Source organism: Pygocentrus nattereri, chromosome 17 (genome assembly GCF_015220715.1).
Source record: "Pygocentrus nattereri isolate fPygNat1 chromosome 17, fPygNat1.pri, whole genome shotgun sequence".
Classification (NCBI taxonomy): domain Eukaryota; kingdom Metazoa; phylum Chordata; class Actinopteri; order Characiformes; family Serrasalmidae; genus Pygocentrus; species Pygocentrus nattereri.
Window position 1 is genome coordinate 28,993,062 of NC_051227.1, and position 20,748 is coordinate 29,013,809.

A 20,748-nucleotide genomic window follows, 5' to 3' on the forward strand; every position below is an offset into this window, starting at 1 on the left:
TATCAGCCAACAGCACAATTTAGATGTTATAATTACCTCATTAGATGCGGAAAAAGCATTTGATAGAGTTAACTGGAAATTTCTTTTTACTACATTGCAGAAATTTGGCTTTGGGAAATCAATCATCCAGTGGATCAAGACATTATATAAATCACCCATGGCTACAGTCACTACTAATGGGCTAACCTCCCAGAGTTTCACACTGCAAAGGGGCACTAGACAAGGATGCTCATTGTCTCCATCTTTATTCTCAATTTTTATAGAACCATTAGCAGCAGCAATCAGAGAAAATAGAAATATCAAAGGCATAACACAAAACATGAGATCAGCCTGTATGCAGATGATGTATTTTTATACCTACAGGATCCATGTAACTCTCTACAAGAGACAATAGCACTTATGAATACATTCTCCAAAATATCTAGCTATTCAATAAACTGGAACAAATCTACAATTCTGCCAGTCTATAAAGGTGGTCGTAATGGTGTACTCCAAACCCTATTCCCTACCTTCACCATTGGCAACATTAAATACCTAGGCATCACTATATCCTCCAAATCCACCAAATTTTTATATATATTATCTGGCAAGCCAACTGCAATATATATATATTGTTTCCGCAACGCTGTCTTATATACAACTCTGAGGGCTTGGTGGAAAATGCTGAACATTACCAACTGCACCTTAGCACCATGTAAATACACTGCAATTTGGCACAATCCCAGCTTCCTGCTTAATAACTCACCATTAAACTTCACTACATGGAAAAAGAAAGGGATCACACATCTGCATCATGTTTTTAATGATGACACCTTTATCTCCTTCGAAGATTTGGTCCAGATATTCAATATTGGGAAAGATCAATATTTACAATATTTTAAACTCAAATCTGTATTGAAATCTAAAATAAATGTTACAAATAACCATCTTCACCCACCCAAACTAATTGAAGCCATTAGTGAAACAAAAACTAGTAAGAAATTGCTTTTGAAATTCTATAAACTTCTTGCTAATCAGGATAATACTATTCTACTTCCAATTTTAAAATGGGAAAAAGATCTCAGAATCTCTCCTGGCATTGACGTTTGGACTCAAATCTGCAAAACCACTTTTACAATGACATCTAATAATAATCTCCAGATGATTCAATATAAAGTAATTCACAGATCACATATTACACAGCATAAATTGTATAAAATGGGACATATGGGCCTAGACATATGTTCTTATTGCACTTTAGACACTCCTAATACCTATTTTCATGCTCTATGGACACGTCCACCTATACAACAATTCTGGCACTCTGTCATTGACTTTATATTCCTCACTCTAGGGTCTAGTATTCCATTATCCCCTCTGCTTTGTTTACTGGGTGACTACACCATTTTGAACCCCCACAACCATCACAACACTTCCAAACTCATTGCCCTCACTGTAGAAAAAATTATCCTTAAACACTGGAAGACCAGGAACTCCATAAACATTACACAATGGAAAAAGCTATTTTTAACGCATATGTCACTGGAGAGATTAAGTGCTATAGAAATGAATCAAATGGCCATATTCAACACTTCATGGGAACCATTTATTAAAAATATTGACCCCTTAACACTGTAATCCACCCACTTCTGTCTCAGCCTGTTCATCAATCCCCTCCTTTCAGTGAATACTTAAAAAAAAACAAAAAAACATACAAATGTTAATTTTCTGCTAATATTCTAATATATAGGAGTAATTGTAATAATAGTTAGTTTATAGGACGTTTTATAGCATATGTGATTTGATTTTCTTATGTATAGATATTACAATATACAATATATAGTAATATAATAATAATAATTGTACAATTTTATTGTATGTTTGTTTCTAATGTTTTCAATAATATGATATCAATTTCATTGCAAATGTAGACATATAAAAGCATTATAATATAATGTTAAACTTATTCAATGTGACGGGTTATAGAAAAAATACATAAATATATTATTTTTATAACAAATACTTTATAAAACTAACTCAAAATTTGAATGGTTATCAAATGACAAGGCAGAATTTTTACAATATCATTATTTAGAAAATAAAAAAAAAAATATTATAACATATTTAGTTAAAAGCATAAATCTGTATTTTATTGAAATAAATATACATAGATATATGTTTCCAGGCTTTTAAATGGTATACAAATGTAGGTAAAAGTTTAGGCATCCCTGTTGCACTTTGCTGATTATCAAAATGAGGACTACAGACAAACACACATCTGCATATTTTAATGCACAATTACTTTCTATTATCCTCATTTGACACATTGTATGAAAAAAACACAAAGATGAAAAGTTTGTTATAGAAATTGCACGGAAACATGCAGAAAATTCTCTCAGCTTTTGTTGTTGTTTTTTATTATTCATTTCTCAAAGCACACACAAACATGTAAAGTCTGAAACAATCCCTATACAGAGAACCTATATACAGAACCAATTCACATTTAGTCTTTCATTTTTTCCTTTAAACATTGTTACTTTCAAATGAATGATTGTCTGAGACAGGACTGTTGCTGAAATTTGCTGAACAAATAAATATTTTATTTTCTGATTTCTAATTTGAATTTTCAAGTAATATACTCTACATTTATGTAAAGTCACCAATATAATAATGAAAATAAAAATCAATAATAATAATAACAACAAATATTTTATGTGGCTACTGAACAGGTTTGAATAATAATGCTGCAGCCTATATCACTGGATTAATGTGGTAAGACTTTCACATTGTAAAAGAATTTTAAAAACTGCTGCCTTATTTCTTTTGTTCTCACTCCATAAATAATTGGGTTGAAACAGCTTGGAATAAGTGTGTACATTGTACTTATGAAAGTATGGCTGTTCACAGAAAAATTATTTCTAATTCTATACGACAAAAAAGCTGTCAAAACAAATATTAAAGTAAATGCCATAACGATTATGTGTGTTATACATGTGTTGATGGCCTTCATGCTGGACTTCCCTGATTTCATTACAGAAGCAAATATTATTACATAAGATACAGTAATAAAAACAAAATCTGCAGCTAGTATTACAAAAACAGATACAAGTCCAAATAAGTTATTAAAAGAAGTATCTCCACATGCAAGCTGGACCAACCCCATGTGTTCACAAAAACAGTGATCCATCTCATTTCTCATACAAAAATTTAGCTTTCCAGCCAAAGAAACCACTGCAACATTTAAAATGATATTTCTAAATACTGGAACAATAATAAACTTCATAAAGTTGGACATTTGCATGTAACTATGATAAGAAAGAGGTCTGCATATAGCAAAGAACCGATCCAGAGCCATCCACAGCAGAAGAGTAGATTGATATGAACCAAAAAAGTGAATGCAAAATATTTGTATTAAACAGCCAACAAGTGAAATCTGATTCCAGTCAAATAAAAAGTTGAGCAGCATGTGTGGTACAGAAAACATTGGAATAAATACATCCACGATGGCCATTACACCAATTAATACAAACATCGGAGAGTGCAGAGCTCTCTGGGACATAATTAAATATATCAGAATGCAGTTGGAGGTGGTAGACAATAAAAGAATAAAGAAATATGGGATGAATAGAAAGCGCCGCCATTCTCCCAAAGAATAGAAACCATTCAGTTTGAATGTAGTGAATGAAACATTATCTGCCGAAAGATCTTGCATGCTGCTCAACACCATGGTACAGTCAGCTTTTATGTTTTAAAAAGACAGACTTGCTACAGTTAAACACAACACTAAGATTTTGTCACTGCTTTCAGTTATTTTAGATGATGAATTTGATTCATTTGGGGAATCACTTTTTTGGTGCAACCAGTACTACAATGCTAGCTAAATGCCAATGACAATTTTATCAGCTATTACATTGCGTTTGAATTATTCTCATTTATATTGAATAACTAATAATAATTTATACTATCTAGATTGATGTGAAGCCATCCATCAGAACATTAAAAAAAGTCATATTTAAACATCAATCTGAAATTCATCTGACACATTCAATGGGCATATGTGTTTGCACATAATTTGAAGATACTATTCTGGAATGATACTGCAAGGAAAGCTGTATGATATAAAACACTTATTAAAGTGGTAAAATATTACATAGACATATACTATAATCTGTTTTGTGCAAAGCCACTTAAACATTCTTCAGAACACCGAATTGTTACTCTTTGCACAGCCACAGTTTTTTTTTCATAACACCTGATTAAATCTTGTCTCTGCTTCTACATACAGCATCTGTCTTGGCCTCTATATGCAGTCAGTTCTGTGACTGTCTCATGGGGTTATGCTGTATTCTTACAGGTTTCTGAGTTGGCATGGAAATATCTATGTTAATATCTATTCCCTCTTCATCTCCCAACATAGAAATATACTGCACTCTGCCTATTATGAGGTCTGCTCTACAAACAAGGCTCTTTAGGCTTATGTTTGAGTTTGAAAGGTTGATATTTCTATAATCTTTTGGGAAAACTGAGATGTGCTGTCTCCCAGGTTTAGGCATATTGTAAATGCACTAATTTCAAGTTTGTGTTGGACATGTGTGTGTGGTAGAATCAGCAATTACTTGGTCACACTGGTGTTTGGAAGCTCTTTATAATACTAAAAAAGCCTGAACACAGTCTGAGAACTGAATTAACTTGTTATACCTTAATTCACTGTATATGTAAATATACTGTGTGAGCTATAGCATTTACCTGTTATAAATACAGCTCAGGATAGGTAAAAAGGCCTTGCACCTGTGCAGGCTGGTGTATGTGGAGTATAGCAGCTAAAAGAGAAAACAGAACTTGTCCTATTATTGCTTTATATTTCTCAGCATTTTTATTTTAATATAAAATGGTACCATCAGAACACACTGCTAAATGTCAAGCTACAGATGTCCACAATATATTCACAATTGAGAAAGAAGCCAACAAACACAAACTAGAGTAAGTTTTGGAACTGTTTAATGAATATTGCACACCCAAAAAGAAGGAAAATGGGGGGTATGTATTCTGTTACTGCATGCAAAACCTGGAGTTACCTTTTGATGGTTTCATAACTTGAAAATAAAAACTTCAGAGTAGTAAAATATGCAATAAAACATGATGGAATTGTCCTTGGGGTTCATGACAAGACAGGAGAGGGAACTACTTGGAGACAATGAGCTGGATTTTGCTGTAAAAAATGTGCCATACTAGTGAGCTATTCCTGCACAAGAACATTTCTGATAGGAGCACAGCTTTAAGTGCTGCATGTTTGTCACTCAACATTGTTCTTCTGGATGCTATAAACAAAACAGGCTCAAAAGGCAACACGGAAAACAGGAATGCGGTTGGTTTTGAATGCAAGTGCTATCATGAACCTAGACAGTGCCCTGCCCTCACGACATGAACTGTGCTAAATGCAAAAGCAGGAATCACTTTGTGAAGATGTATTTTTCTTGAAGAAAAAACTACCAGTAAAAAATTGTCCCCTTCATTGACACAGTTGTACCCTTTAAACAATATTCAGATCCTCGGGCAAACATTTTCAAATTCAGTGATCTAAAGGTGAAGCCAAAGATAATGACTAGAACTGTAGCTTAAAGACATATAGTAGCCTTAAATTGAGACAATAGGTACATGTAGTTCCAAAGTCACTGTTGGAAGTTGCACATACCCTCTGATGCATGTGTCCAATGGACATAAATCCCTGTTAAGCAACATGCCATTTCTGAGCTTAGGCCTAGTGAAATGAGTCTACACAATAAATTACATGAGTTGTAAACAAAAGGGTGCTCAGGAATACCTCAATGACAAAATTTTGCAGATGTATATTAAATTCATAGAGGATGCAAAGCCAGTCATGCATGCTCTTCACAGAGTGCCTGTAGCTCTGAAAAAGGCCTAGGGTTAATGCAGAAAACTAAGGAGCCCAGTGATTGAATTAGTTCTATTGAATGTGTACAAGTTACTGAACCCCAGATGCCACTGGCTTGCTCATGGGGGCTTGGACTCAGATTTATCTTTTTCTTTCTTTCTATAATACTCACTGTTCTGTAAAGCTGCTTTGTGACAACACCTGTTGTTAAAAGGGCTGTATAAATAAACTTTGCTTGCTTGCTTGCTTGCATTCACACAAAGCAAAATTATGTGTATGTATGGCTCCAAAGGACCTCGGGTAAAATCAACAGGGAGCACATCAAATTCCAATAAGGGAAGAGCTGGTGAAATGGCTGAGTTTAAATTTTGGCTGATTCAACCTGATGACTACCTGGCTAGCAGTTAACTGTGCACATTAAACACATCGTTTTGGAGAGTCCAAATGGGGTCCTGAGCATCACAGTGAATGGACATGGTTAGTCAGTATTCTGTCAGGTGAACCCTTACTAAAGTTCTTTAATCCAGACAAAAAAACAAAAGTGCCAACTACTGTTTCCAAAGACAGCACTGGGGCTACAGGAGGGTCTTTGGGGGGCTGTGGCATGTGTCAGGATCTATGATGGACATTGACTTGTTGCTATGCCCAAATCAAGAAAGACTGCCCTAGAAACAGAGCAAAATCCATTCCTAGCAATTTAATCTTTGTGATGTCACCATACATATAGCGCCTAATGATAATACTGCAGCATTATAACACTGAGCTAACATACAATCCAGGAACAGAAATATTTGTTGCAGAAGCAATGTGCGGGGGCCTCATGTATAGGAGATTTGTATTTCATCTTAAAACATACATGAACATTTACATTTAAGGATTTATAAAATGGGATTTTCACGTTCAATGAAATGTTTACATTCCCTGTTTTACGTACAAACAGACAGAATAAAGCAAATTCCCTCTCCCTGCCTTTTTTCAGAGTATACAACCACCCACATGTCCGGCCGGACACTGAAGGACTGACTGTCGAGCTGTTCTGCTACCCACACACCAGCTACCGCCACCTACCTTGGACTAGCTGCCCACCCTACACTGATGTTTTCATAGACTCCTAGCTATTACTACTACTAATACTACTGCTATTAATATTAGTAGTATAATCACTTGTAGGTAGTTTGACCAGAGGAGGATGGGTCCCCCCTGGTGAGCCTGGTTCCTCCCAAGGTTTCTTCCTCAGTTCTGAGGGAGTTTTTCCTTGCCACTGTTGCCCCTGGCTTTGTCTTTTCTGGAATTCTGTGAAGCTGCTTTGTGACAACATCTGCTGTAAAAAGCGCTATACAAATAAATTTGATTTGATTTGATCAAGCTAAGGAATCACATATTATTCAGGAGAGAATCAACAGGAGGGCCACATGTAAAGTAAGTCACCACATAACAAGTAACAACAGATAAATTAAAAGCATTCTTGAAACAAGCACTATGGACTAGTGAAATAGCATTGGAACTTGGAAGTCCTGATTCACTAAAGGGATCATGGGTAATTGGCAATGCCAATCACCAACTTCAGAGTTGGACCTTCACCTCCAACTCTGATCATTTCCAATCTGAACCCAATCAGAATCTTTCTTCAAGCAAGCAAACCTTCAAGCAAGCAAATCTCTGGATGTTCAGGGTGCACTTCTCCTGAGATTCCAGGGGAAAACTGACCAAAGACTGATGCTAATGCAAATATCACAGGCCGAGTCTATGGACCACTGGGAGTGTAAATATATTTATAATATATATAAGTTTTTCTCTGCTTTCCTCTTCAGTATCAGCATAGTTGTATATCTCAAGATGCTCTAACACTCTACAAGCCCATTTGGTGTAAACACAAGGTACTGTAGTTACTGTGCACTGTGAGCTTCTGTAACCTAAACCAAATTTCTTGTATGTGTAAGCATACCTGGCCCAAAAAGCTTGATTCCGATTCTGATACAATTTCCATGCTGTGTTAACTAATATGATTCCTGGCTTTCATTTAGGCAATTAACCATAGAAGGAAATACAAACATATACTTTCAAACATACAAACATATAACTTTCATTGGGATAATGCTACTATTTGCACTTTTCGTAGATGCTAACTGCATTTTGTTGTCTTAGTACAACCTCTGTATCTAGAACTCCAATTCCAATGAAGTTGGGACGTTGTGTAAAATATAAATAAAAATAGAATATGATGATTTGCAAATCCTTTTCAACCTATATTCAATTGAATACACTACGAAGCTAAGATATTTAATGTCCAAACGGATAAACTTTATTGTTTTTTGCAAATTTTCACTCATTTTGAATTTGATGCCTGCAACACGTTACAAAGAAGTTGGGACAGTGGCAACAAAAGACTGGGAAAGTTGAGGAATGCTCAAAAAACACCTGTTTGGAACATTCCACAGGTGAACAGGTTAATTGGAAACAGGTGAGTGTCATGACTGGGTATAAAGGGAGCATCCCTGAAAGGCTCAGTCGTTCACAAGCAACGATGGGACGAGGTTCACCACTTTATGAACAACTGCGTGAGCAAATAGTCCAACAGTTTAAGAACAACGTTTCTCAACATGCAATTGCAAGGAATTTAGGGATTTCATCATCTACAGTCTATAATATCATCAAAAGATTAAGAGAATCTGGAGAAATCTCTGCAAGTAAGCGGCAAGGCAGAAAACCAACATTGAATGCCTGTGACCTTCGACCCCTCAGGCGGCACTGCATTAAAAACCTACATCATTCTGTAACGGATATTACCACATGGGCTCAGAAATTCAGTGCAAGTTAAAACTCTGCCATGCAAAGCGAAAGCCATATATCAACAACATCCAGAAACGCCGGCGGCTTCACTGGGCCCGAGCCCAGAGTGGAAAAGTGTCCTGTGGTCTGACGAGTCCACATTTCAAATTGTTTTTGGAAATCATGGACGTCGTCTCCTCCGGGCCAAAGAGGAAAAGGACTGTCCGGATTGTTATCAGCGCAAAGTTCAAAATCCAGCATCTCTGATGGTATGGGAGTGTGTTAGTGCCCATGGCATGGGTAACTTGCACATCTGTGAAGGCACCATTAATGCTGAAAGGTACATACAGGTTTTGGAGCAACATATGCTGCCATTCAAGCAGCGTCTTTTTCAGGGACGTCCTGCTTATTTCAGCAAGACAATGCCAAGCCACATTCTGCACGTGTTACAATAGCATGGCTTCGTAGTATAAGACTGCGGGTACTAGACTGGCCTGCCTGCAGTCCAGACCTGTCTCCCATTGAAAATGTGAGGCGCATTATGAAGCGCAAAATACGAGAACGGAGACCCCGGACTGTTGAGCAACTGAAGTTGTACATCAAGCAAGAATGGGAAAGAATTCCACCTACAAAGCTTCAACAATTAGTGTCCTCAGTTCCCAAACGCTTACTGAGTGTTGTTAAAAGAAACGGTGATGTAACACAGTGGTAAATATGCCCCTGTCCCAACTTCTTTGGAACGTGTTGCAGGCATCAAATTCAAAATGAGTGAATATTTGCAAAAACCAATAAAGTTTATCTGTTTGAACATTAAATATCTTGTCTTTGTAGTGTACTCAATTGAGTATAGGTTGAAAAGGATTTGCAAATCATTGTATTCTGTTTTTAGTTATGTTTTACACAACGTCCCAACTTCATTGGAATTGGGGTTGTATATGTGAATTGAAAAGTGAATGTTTCAATAAAGAAATTATAAGTTTGCTTTTTTAATAATGTGCAATGCAGTGGTGTGTGATGCAGTGACTGAATTGGGGTTGTATATTAAATGTTCAAAAAACACCTTAAACAGATAATGTAACTATACTTAGATATAAAAAGCAGACTTTATTCATGAATTTGATGACTTGAGACTTGACTTGAGAAAATCAAGAAAGACTTAAGATAAGACAGTCCTTTATTAGTCCCACAACAGGAAAATTCTCAATTTGTGACTCATGACTAAACTTTGACTTCAACACCAATGCCTTGGACTTTAACTCTGTCTTCAGCCCTAGACTCAAGACCCAAGGTGTAAGAATTGTGGAGAGGCATCTGGCTGCAGCCTGCTACACTGTCTGTTCCTTACATGTGGATGGAATTGTTCCTGCCATAACTCTGACATACAGCACCATTGTCAGATGTCCGTCACTGTGTTTATGCTCAGTTCATTTTATTTTGGAAGACAAGTGAAGCGTTTAGAGTTCAAGTTTGCCTCCATAAGGTGGAAACAAGCTAAGCATCAACAGTGTCAATGCACCCTCGCTACTCTTAATGGAGAAACTCAACTGGCGAACTGATCTGTTTCCTCACGTTGGCAAAATAAAAGAAACAACTCTCTCTGTTTGACTGATTTTAACAGCTTCTGCAAGGAAAACAAGCGCAACATTCACCATGAGGCTGAAGTTTACTTGTTATCTGCAACCTTCATATTGGAATTTGCCATTCCATCTTAAATGGTGCAGCTGTTAGGTGCCAGAATGTAACTGCTGCACCATTTAAGGTGGAACAGGAAAATTAGATCAACATTTTTCACCACCGGTGAAAAAAGTCAACTTCAGCTTTGTTTTTTTTTCCTTCAGCCATAATTTTGCTGTCTTTCTTTGTTCAGCTCTGTTGTTTGATTTCTATTGTTTCCCCCGGGCCCGACGATGACGGCTGCGAGAGCTGTGAGCACTCGATTCGGCTCTGGTGCTCACACTGCGCTTAATGAGACCCAGGTCATTCTCATCTGGCTGGCAGCAAGAGTGCCTTTAAAAAGAGCTGAGAGGGAACAGAGTCAGAGAGAGGGACAAGCAGCAGCAGCAAAAGACTGAAGAGCAAAGAAAAGTTCCAGACAGAGACTGAAAAGTCTATAAAAGTGGCCAGCATAGCTTTGTTTTTCATGGTTTGGTTTGTGTTTGTTTGAACATGAAAATAAAGAAACTTGCCTTATGTAGGCCATGCATGGTACACCCCCACCAGGAGGCATCCAGGGCAGTGGCGATTGCTCTAAGACTGCAAGGGAATCTCAGCTTCCCCTAAAATGTAAAAAATAAGTGATCAAATATATACTATTCTGTGTACATGTCATTGACTAAATATGCGCTACAACGCACTCAACTTTTGTTCAGAATCAGCTTCTTATCACTGGTAACGACGCGGCTTTCCTCTCACTCATTCCCGCAGCTTCACGGTGCTTTAAACAGTGTTGACGCTGAACGTCTACAGAGTTCAATAGCGAAGCAAAGAGTGCAGCGAAACGAGACGAGTCATTGGATAAATGCTGGGCTTTGTCCCCCCCCATCGGACGCTCAGCGTCTCTGGGGGTCTACGGGGCAGTGGGCTGGCCTCGGCTGGCCAGGACGCTCAGGTTCTGCATGATGATTGGATGATCTGTCTGAGGCTGAATTCCTTTTTGATTGACAGCGAAATGAGCGAATCAGCGATCTTTTGGTGTAAACATCCATGGGAGCATTTCATTTTAATTTTTTAAATTTTCATTCTGTTCTAAGTTGAACCGGAGACTTTCCTAATCCTCTTAGCGGCATTTTCTTTGTTAAAAACGACTAGCGACAAATCGAGCTTCTATTTCTGGTGTTTTTTTGTAGCTGCTTGTGTTTGGAGACTGACTTCTATCACTCTTTCTGACTTCTATCGCAGTTTCTGTCCAGCGGGTGCTGCTGAGCCCCTCCAACGTCACAAAGCACTCACAGGCGGACACACTTCACACTAGCCTCGCGCCAGTCCCAGCTAGCGAGTTAGCTACGTAGCAAGTTACACAGAATGGCAGACATTTTGAATGTTGTGGACCGGATTTTGGCGAAGCCATTTTATAGTCTTCCTTACGAAGAAAAACGTAAGAGTTAAACAGCAGGGCAGATCAACTCCTCAGATTAATTTGGTGCAAAAGTTGGGGAAAAGTAACAGGTCTTTTCAGCTGTCCTTGTATGACAAATTGAGCTGGCTGATTGGAAGTGCTGTAACAAAATGTACTGTTGGCCATGCCTCTTGAAGAAACCATCTCGGGGATGTGTTGTCTGGTCAAAAGTGGGTTTTGGGGATCTGTCCAACTTTGACAGGGCATACAAAAGGCATGAAAAAAGCAATGAACATGTGAGTGCATGTGCAAGGTTAAGTTGCCTGGGCAGAGTCAGGGTTGAGCATGCAATCAATGAAGGCGCTCGCATTCAAGTGGCAAAACATAATGAAGCAGTTAAACAAAACAGAGCTTTCTTAAACTGCCTTATTGATGTGACTTCCTTGCTTGGCCTTCAGGAGCTGTCATTTAGGGGGCATGATGAGAGTGTTGATTCATCCAACAAGGGGAATTACAGGGAGTATAATGAAACATTAGCTAAATATGACTGTCCTGGCCACACAATTCCAGTCATCAGCTGTGTTTTCTGGTATGTCCCATGCAATCCAAAATGACTTGATCTCTGCTCTTTCAGCCACTGTTTCTGATGAGATCAAGGATGAAATCCAGGCTGCTCCCTTTTTTGCATGGCAGGTGGATGAAACATCTGATATAGCTTGCCATGCTCAACTCTCTGTCATTGTTGACTATGTGGATAGGACAGGTAAAATTCAGGAGTGCTTTGTTGGATTTTTTGATGTTTCTGGGGAAGAGATGCTCAGTCTGTTTTTGAAGTCTTGAATGAGAACATGCAGGGCTACAATTTCAGGGAAAAACTTGTGGCGCAAACCTATGATGGGGCTGCTGTCATGGCTTCAGCTCTCAATGGTTTGCAGGCCAAAGTTGAAGCAATAGCCCCCAGTGCAATGTTTGTGCATTGCTATGCACACAGACTGAATCTGGTTCTGTCTCAGGGGGCTAAATGCTTATCTGAGTGCAGAATATTTTTTGCATCACTCTCTGGGTTTGCCATATTTTTCTCAAAATCCACAAAGAGGATGTCTTTTCTTGAGTCTGCAGGCTGCTCAAGGTTGCCCAGAAATGCTCCTACTCGATGGAATTTCACATCACGGATAGTGAGCACTGTGGTAAACAATTATGATGCCCTCCTGCAAACTTTTGAGATGATCATTGCAGATAAGTCCATGGATGATGACACATTAGACTGTGCCAAAGGCCTTCTGATGAAACTGGAGGATTTTGAGTTTGTGTTCATGTTGTACATATATGAACAAATCTTCTCTGAGACTGATGTGGTGTTTGACATTGTCCAGCAGAGAGCTATGGATGTTCTGTACTGCAAGAAAAGAATTGAGTCTCTTCTTGCTTTTGTCAAAGAGAAGAGGTCAGAGGGGGCTTCCAAGCTGTTTATGCCAAAGAAGCAGATCTCACATCAGACCCACAAACTAATCCCATGAGAAAACGCTGTCTGTCACAACTACAGGATCCCAAGGAGCGCTACAGAAATCTGTATATAGCCATCCTAGACAATTTCACAGAGCAGCTACCTCGGCGTTTTGCAAATTTGGAAAGTCTGCGCTTCTTGGAATTGGTCAATCCAGGGAAATTTGTGGAGATGAGACAAGTGTTTCCGAGGCATTTCAGAGTGTCCTGAAAAGTTTTGGCCAGTTCTTTGATTCAGGGAGACTGAGGTCTGAACTTCAAGTCCTATATTCAAACCAGGACTTGCAGGGCAACAGGGGAAAGCTATGTGATTTCTTGCTGTTTCTGAAAGACAGTTGGGCAGTGCAATGCCTCAGGTGTACAAACTATTGTCATTAGTGGCAACGATTGGAGCTACATCTGCAGGTGTAGAGAGGAGCTTCTCCTGTTTAAAGTGGCTCAAGACTTACACCCGCAACACCATGGGCCAGGGCCGTTTAAGCAGCCTAGCTCTGCTGGCCATTGAGAGGACACTAGTCAAGTCCCTGGAAAAGACGCCTTGTTGGTACGACAGGGGCACAGATCATTTTCTTGAAAAGGAACGGAGGATAGAATTTACGTATAAATAAACCGACACATTTTATGATGTAGGCCGAAATTGAGCTTCCCCTCCTTGAAAGACCAGCATCCGCCACTGATCCAAACCACCTCAGCTGGCTCCTCTCAATGCGGAGGAGTAGCGGCTCTACTCCGAGCTCCTCCCGGATGGCTGAGCTGTTCACCCTATCAAATAGAGTGTAGCCCACCACCCTGCGAAAAAAGCTAATTTCTGCCGCTTGTATTCGCGATCTCATTCTTTCGGTCATTACCCACAGCTCATGACCATAGATGAGGGTCGGGATGTAGACCGACCGGTTAACAGAGAGCTTTGCCTTATGGCTCAGCTCCCTCTTCACCACTACAGTCCAGCACAGTGACCGCATTACTGCTACTGCCTGTCCCATCCTGCGACCGATCTCACGATCCCTCTTCTCATCACTCGTGAACGAGACTCCAAGATACTTAAACTCCTCCACCTGGGGCAAGTCCTTTCCCCTTACCTGGAGTGGGCATGCCATCCTTTTCTGAGCTAAGACCATGGACTCAGATTTGGAGGTGCTGATCCGCATACCAACTGCTTAACACTCAGCTGCAAACTGCTCCAGTGAGCGCAGGAGGCAGCCATGTGAGTCCGCCAAAAGAACAACATAGTCTGCAAACAGCAGAGACGCCACCCTCAAGCCTCCACACATAATGCCCTCCTGACCTTGGCTACGCCTTGACACCCTGTCCATGAATATCACGCACAGGTGTGGAGACAGGGCACAAGCCCGCCAAGCCCAATGCTAATACTGAAAGGGTCTGACATAATGCTGAGTATGCGAACACAGCTCTCACTCTGGGAGTTCAGAGATCATATGGCCCAGAGTAGTAGCCTCGGTACCCCATACTCCCGAAGGACCTCCCAAAAGATATCTCGGGGAACCCGGTCATAAGCCTTCTCCAAATCCACAAACACATGTAGACTGGGTTGGCAAACTCCCATGCCCCCTCAACCATCCGCAAGAGGGTGAAAAGCTGGTCCATTGTTCCATGGTCAGGACAGAATCCGCATTGTTCCTCCTCAATCTGAGGTTCAACAATCAGTCAGAGTCTCCTTTCCAGCACCTTGGCATAGACTTTCCCAGGGAGGCTGAGCAGTGTGATACCCCGATAGTTGGCACACACCCTCCGGTCCCCTTTTTTAAAAATGGGGACCACCACCCCGGTCTGCCAGTTCAAGGGTACTGTTCCTGAGGTCCATGCAATGTTGCAGAGGTGCGTCAGCCATGACAGTCCCACAATATCCAGAGCCTTAAACATCTCCAGATGATGGTTGACCCAAGATATTTGAAGTCATCCACCTTTACGACCTCTACTCCTTGCATCTTCACATTTCCACCTGCCACCCTCTCATTCACACACATATATTCCGTTTTGTCTCTACTGCCCTTCATTCCTCTCCTCTCCAGTGCAAACCTCCACCTCTCCAGATTCTCTTCCACCTGCTCTCTACTCTCACCACAGATTACAATGTCATCTGCAAACATCATGGTCCATGGAGCCTCCTGCCTGACCTCATCTGTCAACCTGTCCATCACCATTGCAAACAAGAAGGGGCTCAAAGCTGATCCCTGATGTAACCCTACCTTCACCTTGAAACCATTTGTCACTCCAACTGCACACCTCACCACTGTCTCACTATCCTCATACATGTCCTGCACCACCCTAACATACTTTTCAGCTACACCTGACATCCTCATACAGTACCACAGTTCCTGTCTTGGCACCCTATCATATGCCTTCTCTAGATCCACAAAGACACAATGTAGCTCCTTCTGACCTTCTCTGTACTTCTCTACCAACACTCTCAACGCAAAAATTGCATCTGTGGTACTCTTTCTGGGCATGAAACCAAACTGCTGCTCACTGATCTGAACCTCTCGCCTTAGCCTTGCTTCAACAACTCTTTCCCATACCTTCATGGTGTGGCTCATCAACTTTGTACCTCTGTAGTTACTGCACCTCTGCACATCACCATTGTTCTTAAAAATGGGGACCAATACACTGCTTCTCCACTCATCAGGCATCCTCTCACTCTCCAGGATTTTGTTAAACAACCTGGTGAAAAAGTCCACTGCCTTCTCTCCTAAACATCTCCATACCTCCACAGGTATGTCATCTGGACCAACTGCCTTTCCATTCTTCATCCTTTTTAAAGCTGCCCTCACTTCCACCTTACTAATTCTCTGCACTTCCTGATCCACTATCTCTCCCCCCGTTGTCCTCCTCTCTCTCTCGTTTTCCTCATTCATTAGTTCTTCAAAGTACTCCTTCCATCTACTCAACACTCTCTGTTCACTCACTAGTACATTTCCCTCTCTATCCTTTATCAGCCTAACCTGCTGTACATCATTTCCAGCTCTATCTCTCTGTTTAGCCAAACGATACAAGTCCTTTATTCCTTCTTTACTGTCCAGCCTCTCATACAGCTCATCATAGGCCTGAGCCTTTGCCTTTGCCACCATTCTTTTCGCTATGCGACTAGCCTCACAGTATTCCTGCCTACTTCCTTAATCTCTCTGGTTATCCCACTTTTTCTTAGCTGCCTTCTTCTTCTGAATACTCTCCTGGACTTCCTCATTCCACCACCAACTTTCCTTGTCTTCTTTCCTCTGACCAGACGAAACACACAACACATTCTTGCCAGTTTCTCTCACCACCTTAGCTGTAGTTTCCCAGTCCTCAGGTAGCTCCTCACTGCCCCCAAGGGCCTGTTGCAATTTTTCCCTGAACTGCCTGCAACCATCCTCCTCCTTCAGCTTCCACCATCTAATCTTTGGCTCTGTCTTCACTCTCTTCCTCTTCTTTGTTTCTAATCTCATTCTACAGACAACCACCCTATGCTGTCTTGCTACACTTTCCCCTGGCACCACTTTACAATCTCCAATCTCCTTTACGTGGCATCTCCTGCTAAGGATATAATCCACCTGTGTGCACCTCCCTCCACTCTTGTATGTCACCCTGTGTTCTTCCCTCTTCTGAAAATACGTGGTCACCACAGCCATTTCCATTCTCTTTGCAAAATCTACAACCATCTGACCTTCCACATTTCTGTCTTTCACACTATACACACCCAGCACCTCTTCATCCCCTCTGTTCCCTTCACCAACATGTCCATTGAAGTCTGCAGCAATCACTAATCTCTCCTCTCTAGGGACACCATCTACCACTTCATCCATCTTCCTCCAAAATTCCTCTTTCTCCTCTAACTGACAACCAACCTGTGGTGCATATGAACTGACCACATTCAAAATTACACCATCAACCTCCAACTTCAGGCTCATGATCCTCTCTCACACTCTCTTTACATCCAGAACTCTTTTCCCAAGCTGTTCCTTTAGGATTATCCCTACTCTATTTCTCTTCCTCTCTACACCATGATAGAACAGTTTGAATCCACCTCCAATGTTCCTGGCCTTGCTTCCTTTCCATCTGGTCTCCTGGACACACAGAATATCTACCTTCCTTCTCTCCATCATGTCTGCAAGCTCTCTGCCTTTACCAGTCATTGTCCCTATGTTCAGAGTCCCTACTCTAACCTCCACACTCCTGCCTTTCCTTCTCTCTCGCTGCCTTCTAACCCACCTTCCTCCTCTCCTCTTTGATGGTCTTCGACCTACAGTAGTCCAATTTCCACCGGCACCCTGCTGGTCAACAGCACCGGAGACGGTCGTTGTTAACCCGGGCCTCGACCGATGGGGTATGGCAATAATATTTGTGATCCGCATGATAGTTTTGGCACAAATTTTACTCCGGATGCCCTTCCTGACGCAACCCTCACCATTTATCAGGGCTTGGGACCGGCACCAGAAGTACACAAAGTACACCCCTAATGGCTGGTTTAATAAATTAATAGCAGAATGACTATTTGAAAAACTAAATAGGCCAAACATATACAATATCACTATATATTGAATTTCTTGTTAAAAAAAAAGGTAGCTATAATCTATCATGTATTCCCAAAGAGCTTAAAAATAATGAATAAAACACATATGTAAAACAAAACCTTTTATTTGATCTGTTTGAAAAATGTACCGTGAAACTTGAAAAATGGCAGATAAATTTTGGTCTTTATAGAAAAAGTGTTAAAAACAGACTGTGTTATAACTTATTTCCATTTAGAAAATCAAAGAAACATGTAATTTGGCCAGGTGTATTCAAACCTTGAACACACACTCAGCTGTCAGGAAAAAAAATCTCTCCAAATGCATATTAGAATTCATAAATAAAATGTCACTTTCATTTATGGACTCATAACGCATATATTTATTCATTCATTCTATTGTCTTATTTCTCATTTTAATTTTTGTCTTATATTACATTTTTGTGAAGTCACTAACATACTACTGAAAATAAACACAGATAAAAAAATATCATTATAAAATAAATGTATAATAATAAAAACAACAAAGCAATCATTTTATTAATTTGAATGCCTTTCAACATATGAAATAGCAGATACCATATATCTGCAAAAAGGTCCAAACTCTGGCACCCATAACATTAAACAACCTGCACTTCACAGAGTCTAAACTCAGTGACACAACTACTGAACAGGTTTGGATAACAATGCTGAAGCCTATATCACTGGATTAATGTGGTGAGCCTTTCACACGGTTAAAAAATTTAAGTAACTGCTGCCTTATTTCTTTTGTTCTCACTCCATAAATAATTGGATTGAAACAGCTTGGAAAAAGTGTGTACATTGTACTTATGAAAGTACGGCTGTTGGAAGAAAAATTATTTCTAATTCTATACGACAAAGAAGCTGTCAAAAAAAATATTAAACTAAACACCATAACAATTATGTGTGTTATACATGTGTTGATGGCCTTCATGCTGGACTTCCCTGATTTCATTACAGAAGCAAATATCATTACATAAGATACAGTAATAAAAACAAAATCTGCAGCTGGTATTAGAAGAGCAGCTGTAAGCCCAAGTAAGTTATTAATAGAAGTATCTTCACATGCAAGCTGGATCAACCCCATGTGTTCACAAAAACAGTGATCCATCTCATTTTTCATACAAAAATGCAGTTTTCCAGCCAAAGAAACTATTAATATATTTAAGAGTGTATTTCTAAGTATGGGAACAAACATAAACTTTAGAAGGTTGGGAATTTGCATATAACTATGATAAGAAAGAGGTCTGCATATAGCAAAGAACCGATCCAGAGCCATCCACAGCAGTAAAGTAGACTGATATGCAGCAACATACTGATTGCAAAACATTTGCATTAAGCAGCCAACAAGTGAAATCTGATTCCAGTCAAATAAAAAGCTGAGCAGCATGTGTGGTACAGAAAACATTGGAATAAACACATCCACGATGGCCATTAGACCAATTAATACAAACATCGGAGAGTGCAGAGCTCTCTGAGATGTAATTAAATATATCAGAATGCAGTTGGAGGTGGTAGACAATAAAAGCATAAAGAAATATGGGATGAATAGAAAGCGCCGCCATTCTCCCAAAGAATAGAAACCATTCAGTTTAAATGTAGTGAATGAAACATTATCTGCAAAAAGATCTTGCATGCTGCTCAACACCATGGTACAGTCAGCTTTTATGTTTTAAAAAGACAGACTTGCTACAGTTAAACACAACACTAAGATTTTGTCACTGCTTTCAGTTATTTTAGATGATGAATTTGATTCATTTGGTGAATCACTTTTTTGGTGCAACCAGTACTACAATGCTAGCTAAATGCCAATGACAATTTTATCAGCTATTACATTGCATTTGAATTATTCTCATTTATATTGAATAACTAATAATAATTTATACTATCTAGATTGATGTGAAGCCATCCATCAGAACATTAAAAAAAGTCATATTTAAACATCAATCTGACATTCATCTGACACATTCAATGTGCATATATGTTTGCACATAATTTGAAGATACTATTCTGGAATGATACTGCAAGGAAAGCTGTATGATATAAAATATTACTTAGACATATACTATAATCTGTTTTGTGCAAAGCCACTTAAACATTCTTCAGAACACTGAATTGTTACTCTTTGCACAGCCACAGTTTTTTTTTCATAACACCTGATTAAATCTTGTCTCTGCTTCTACATACAGCATCTGTCTTGGCCTCTATATACAGTCAGTTCTGTGACTGTCTCATGGGGTTATGCTGTATTCTTACAGGTTTCTGAGTTGGCATGGAAATATCTATGATAATATCTATTCCCTCTTCATCTCCCCACATAGAAATATACTGCACTCTGCCTATTATGAGGTCTGCTCTACAAACAAGGCTCTTTAGGCTTATGTTTGAGTTTGAAAGGTTGATATTTCTATAATCTTTTGGGAAAACTGAGATGTGCTGTCTCCCAGGTTTAGGCATATTGTAAATGCACTAATTTCAAGTTTGTGTTGGACATGTGTGTGTGGTAGAATCAGCAATTACTTGGTCACACTGGTGCTTTGGAAGCTCTTTATAATACTAAAAAGCCTGAACACAGTCTGAGAACTGAATTAACTTGTTATACCTTAATTCACTTGTCAGTGTAATGATATACTGTGTGAGCTATAGCATTTACCTGTTATAAATACAGCTCAGGTTAGGTAAAAAGGCCTTGCACCTGTACAGGCTGGTGTATGTGGAGTATAGCAGCTAAAAGAGAAAAACAGAACTTGTCCTATTATTGCTTTATATTTCTCAGCATTTTTATTTCAATATAAAATGGTACCAGCAGAACACACGGCTAAATGTCAAGCTACAGATGTCCACAATATATTCACAATTGAGAAAGAAGCCAACAAACACAAACTAAAGTAGTTTTGGAACCGTTTAATGAATATTGCACACCCAAAAAGAAGGAAAATGGGGGGTATGTATTCTGTTACTGCATGCAAAACCTGGGGTTACCTTTTGATGGTTTCATAACTTGTAAATAAAAACTTCATAGTA

General features: G+C 39.5%; 2 protein-coding genes across 2 annotated transcripts; both read right to left on the reverse strand.

The window, feature by feature from the left end:
* Positions 1–2,743: 2,743 nt before the first annotated feature.
* On the reverse strand, positions 2,744–3,706 carry LOC108440378 (olfactory receptor 52K1-like). Its single transcript, XM_017719218.1, has one exon. The coding sequence runs from the start codon at positions 3,704–3,706 to the stop codon at positions 2,744–2,746; it is 963 nt and encodes a 320-aa protein (XP_017574707.1).
* Positions 3,707–18,412: 14,706 nt separating this feature from the next.
* Positions 18,413–19,375, reverse strand: LOC108440377 (olfactory receptor 52K1-like). The gene has a single exon (XM_017719217.1). The coding sequence runs from the start codon at positions 19,373–19,375 to the stop codon at positions 18,413–18,415; it is 963 nt and encodes a 320-aa protein (XP_017574706.1).
* Between the last annotated feature and the right edge of the window lie 1,373 nt (positions 19,376–20,748).

What these genes read in the sequence shown, in the direction of transcription:
- LOC108440378 (XM_017719218.1), bottom strand. Translation starts at nt 3,706, where the DNA reads ATGGTGTTGAGCAGCATGCAAGATCTTTCGGCAGATAATGTTTCATTC.
- LOC108440377 (XM_017719217.1), bottom strand. Translation starts at nt 19,375, where the DNA reads ATGGTGTTGAGCAGCATGCAAGATCTTTTTGCAGATAATGTTTCATTC.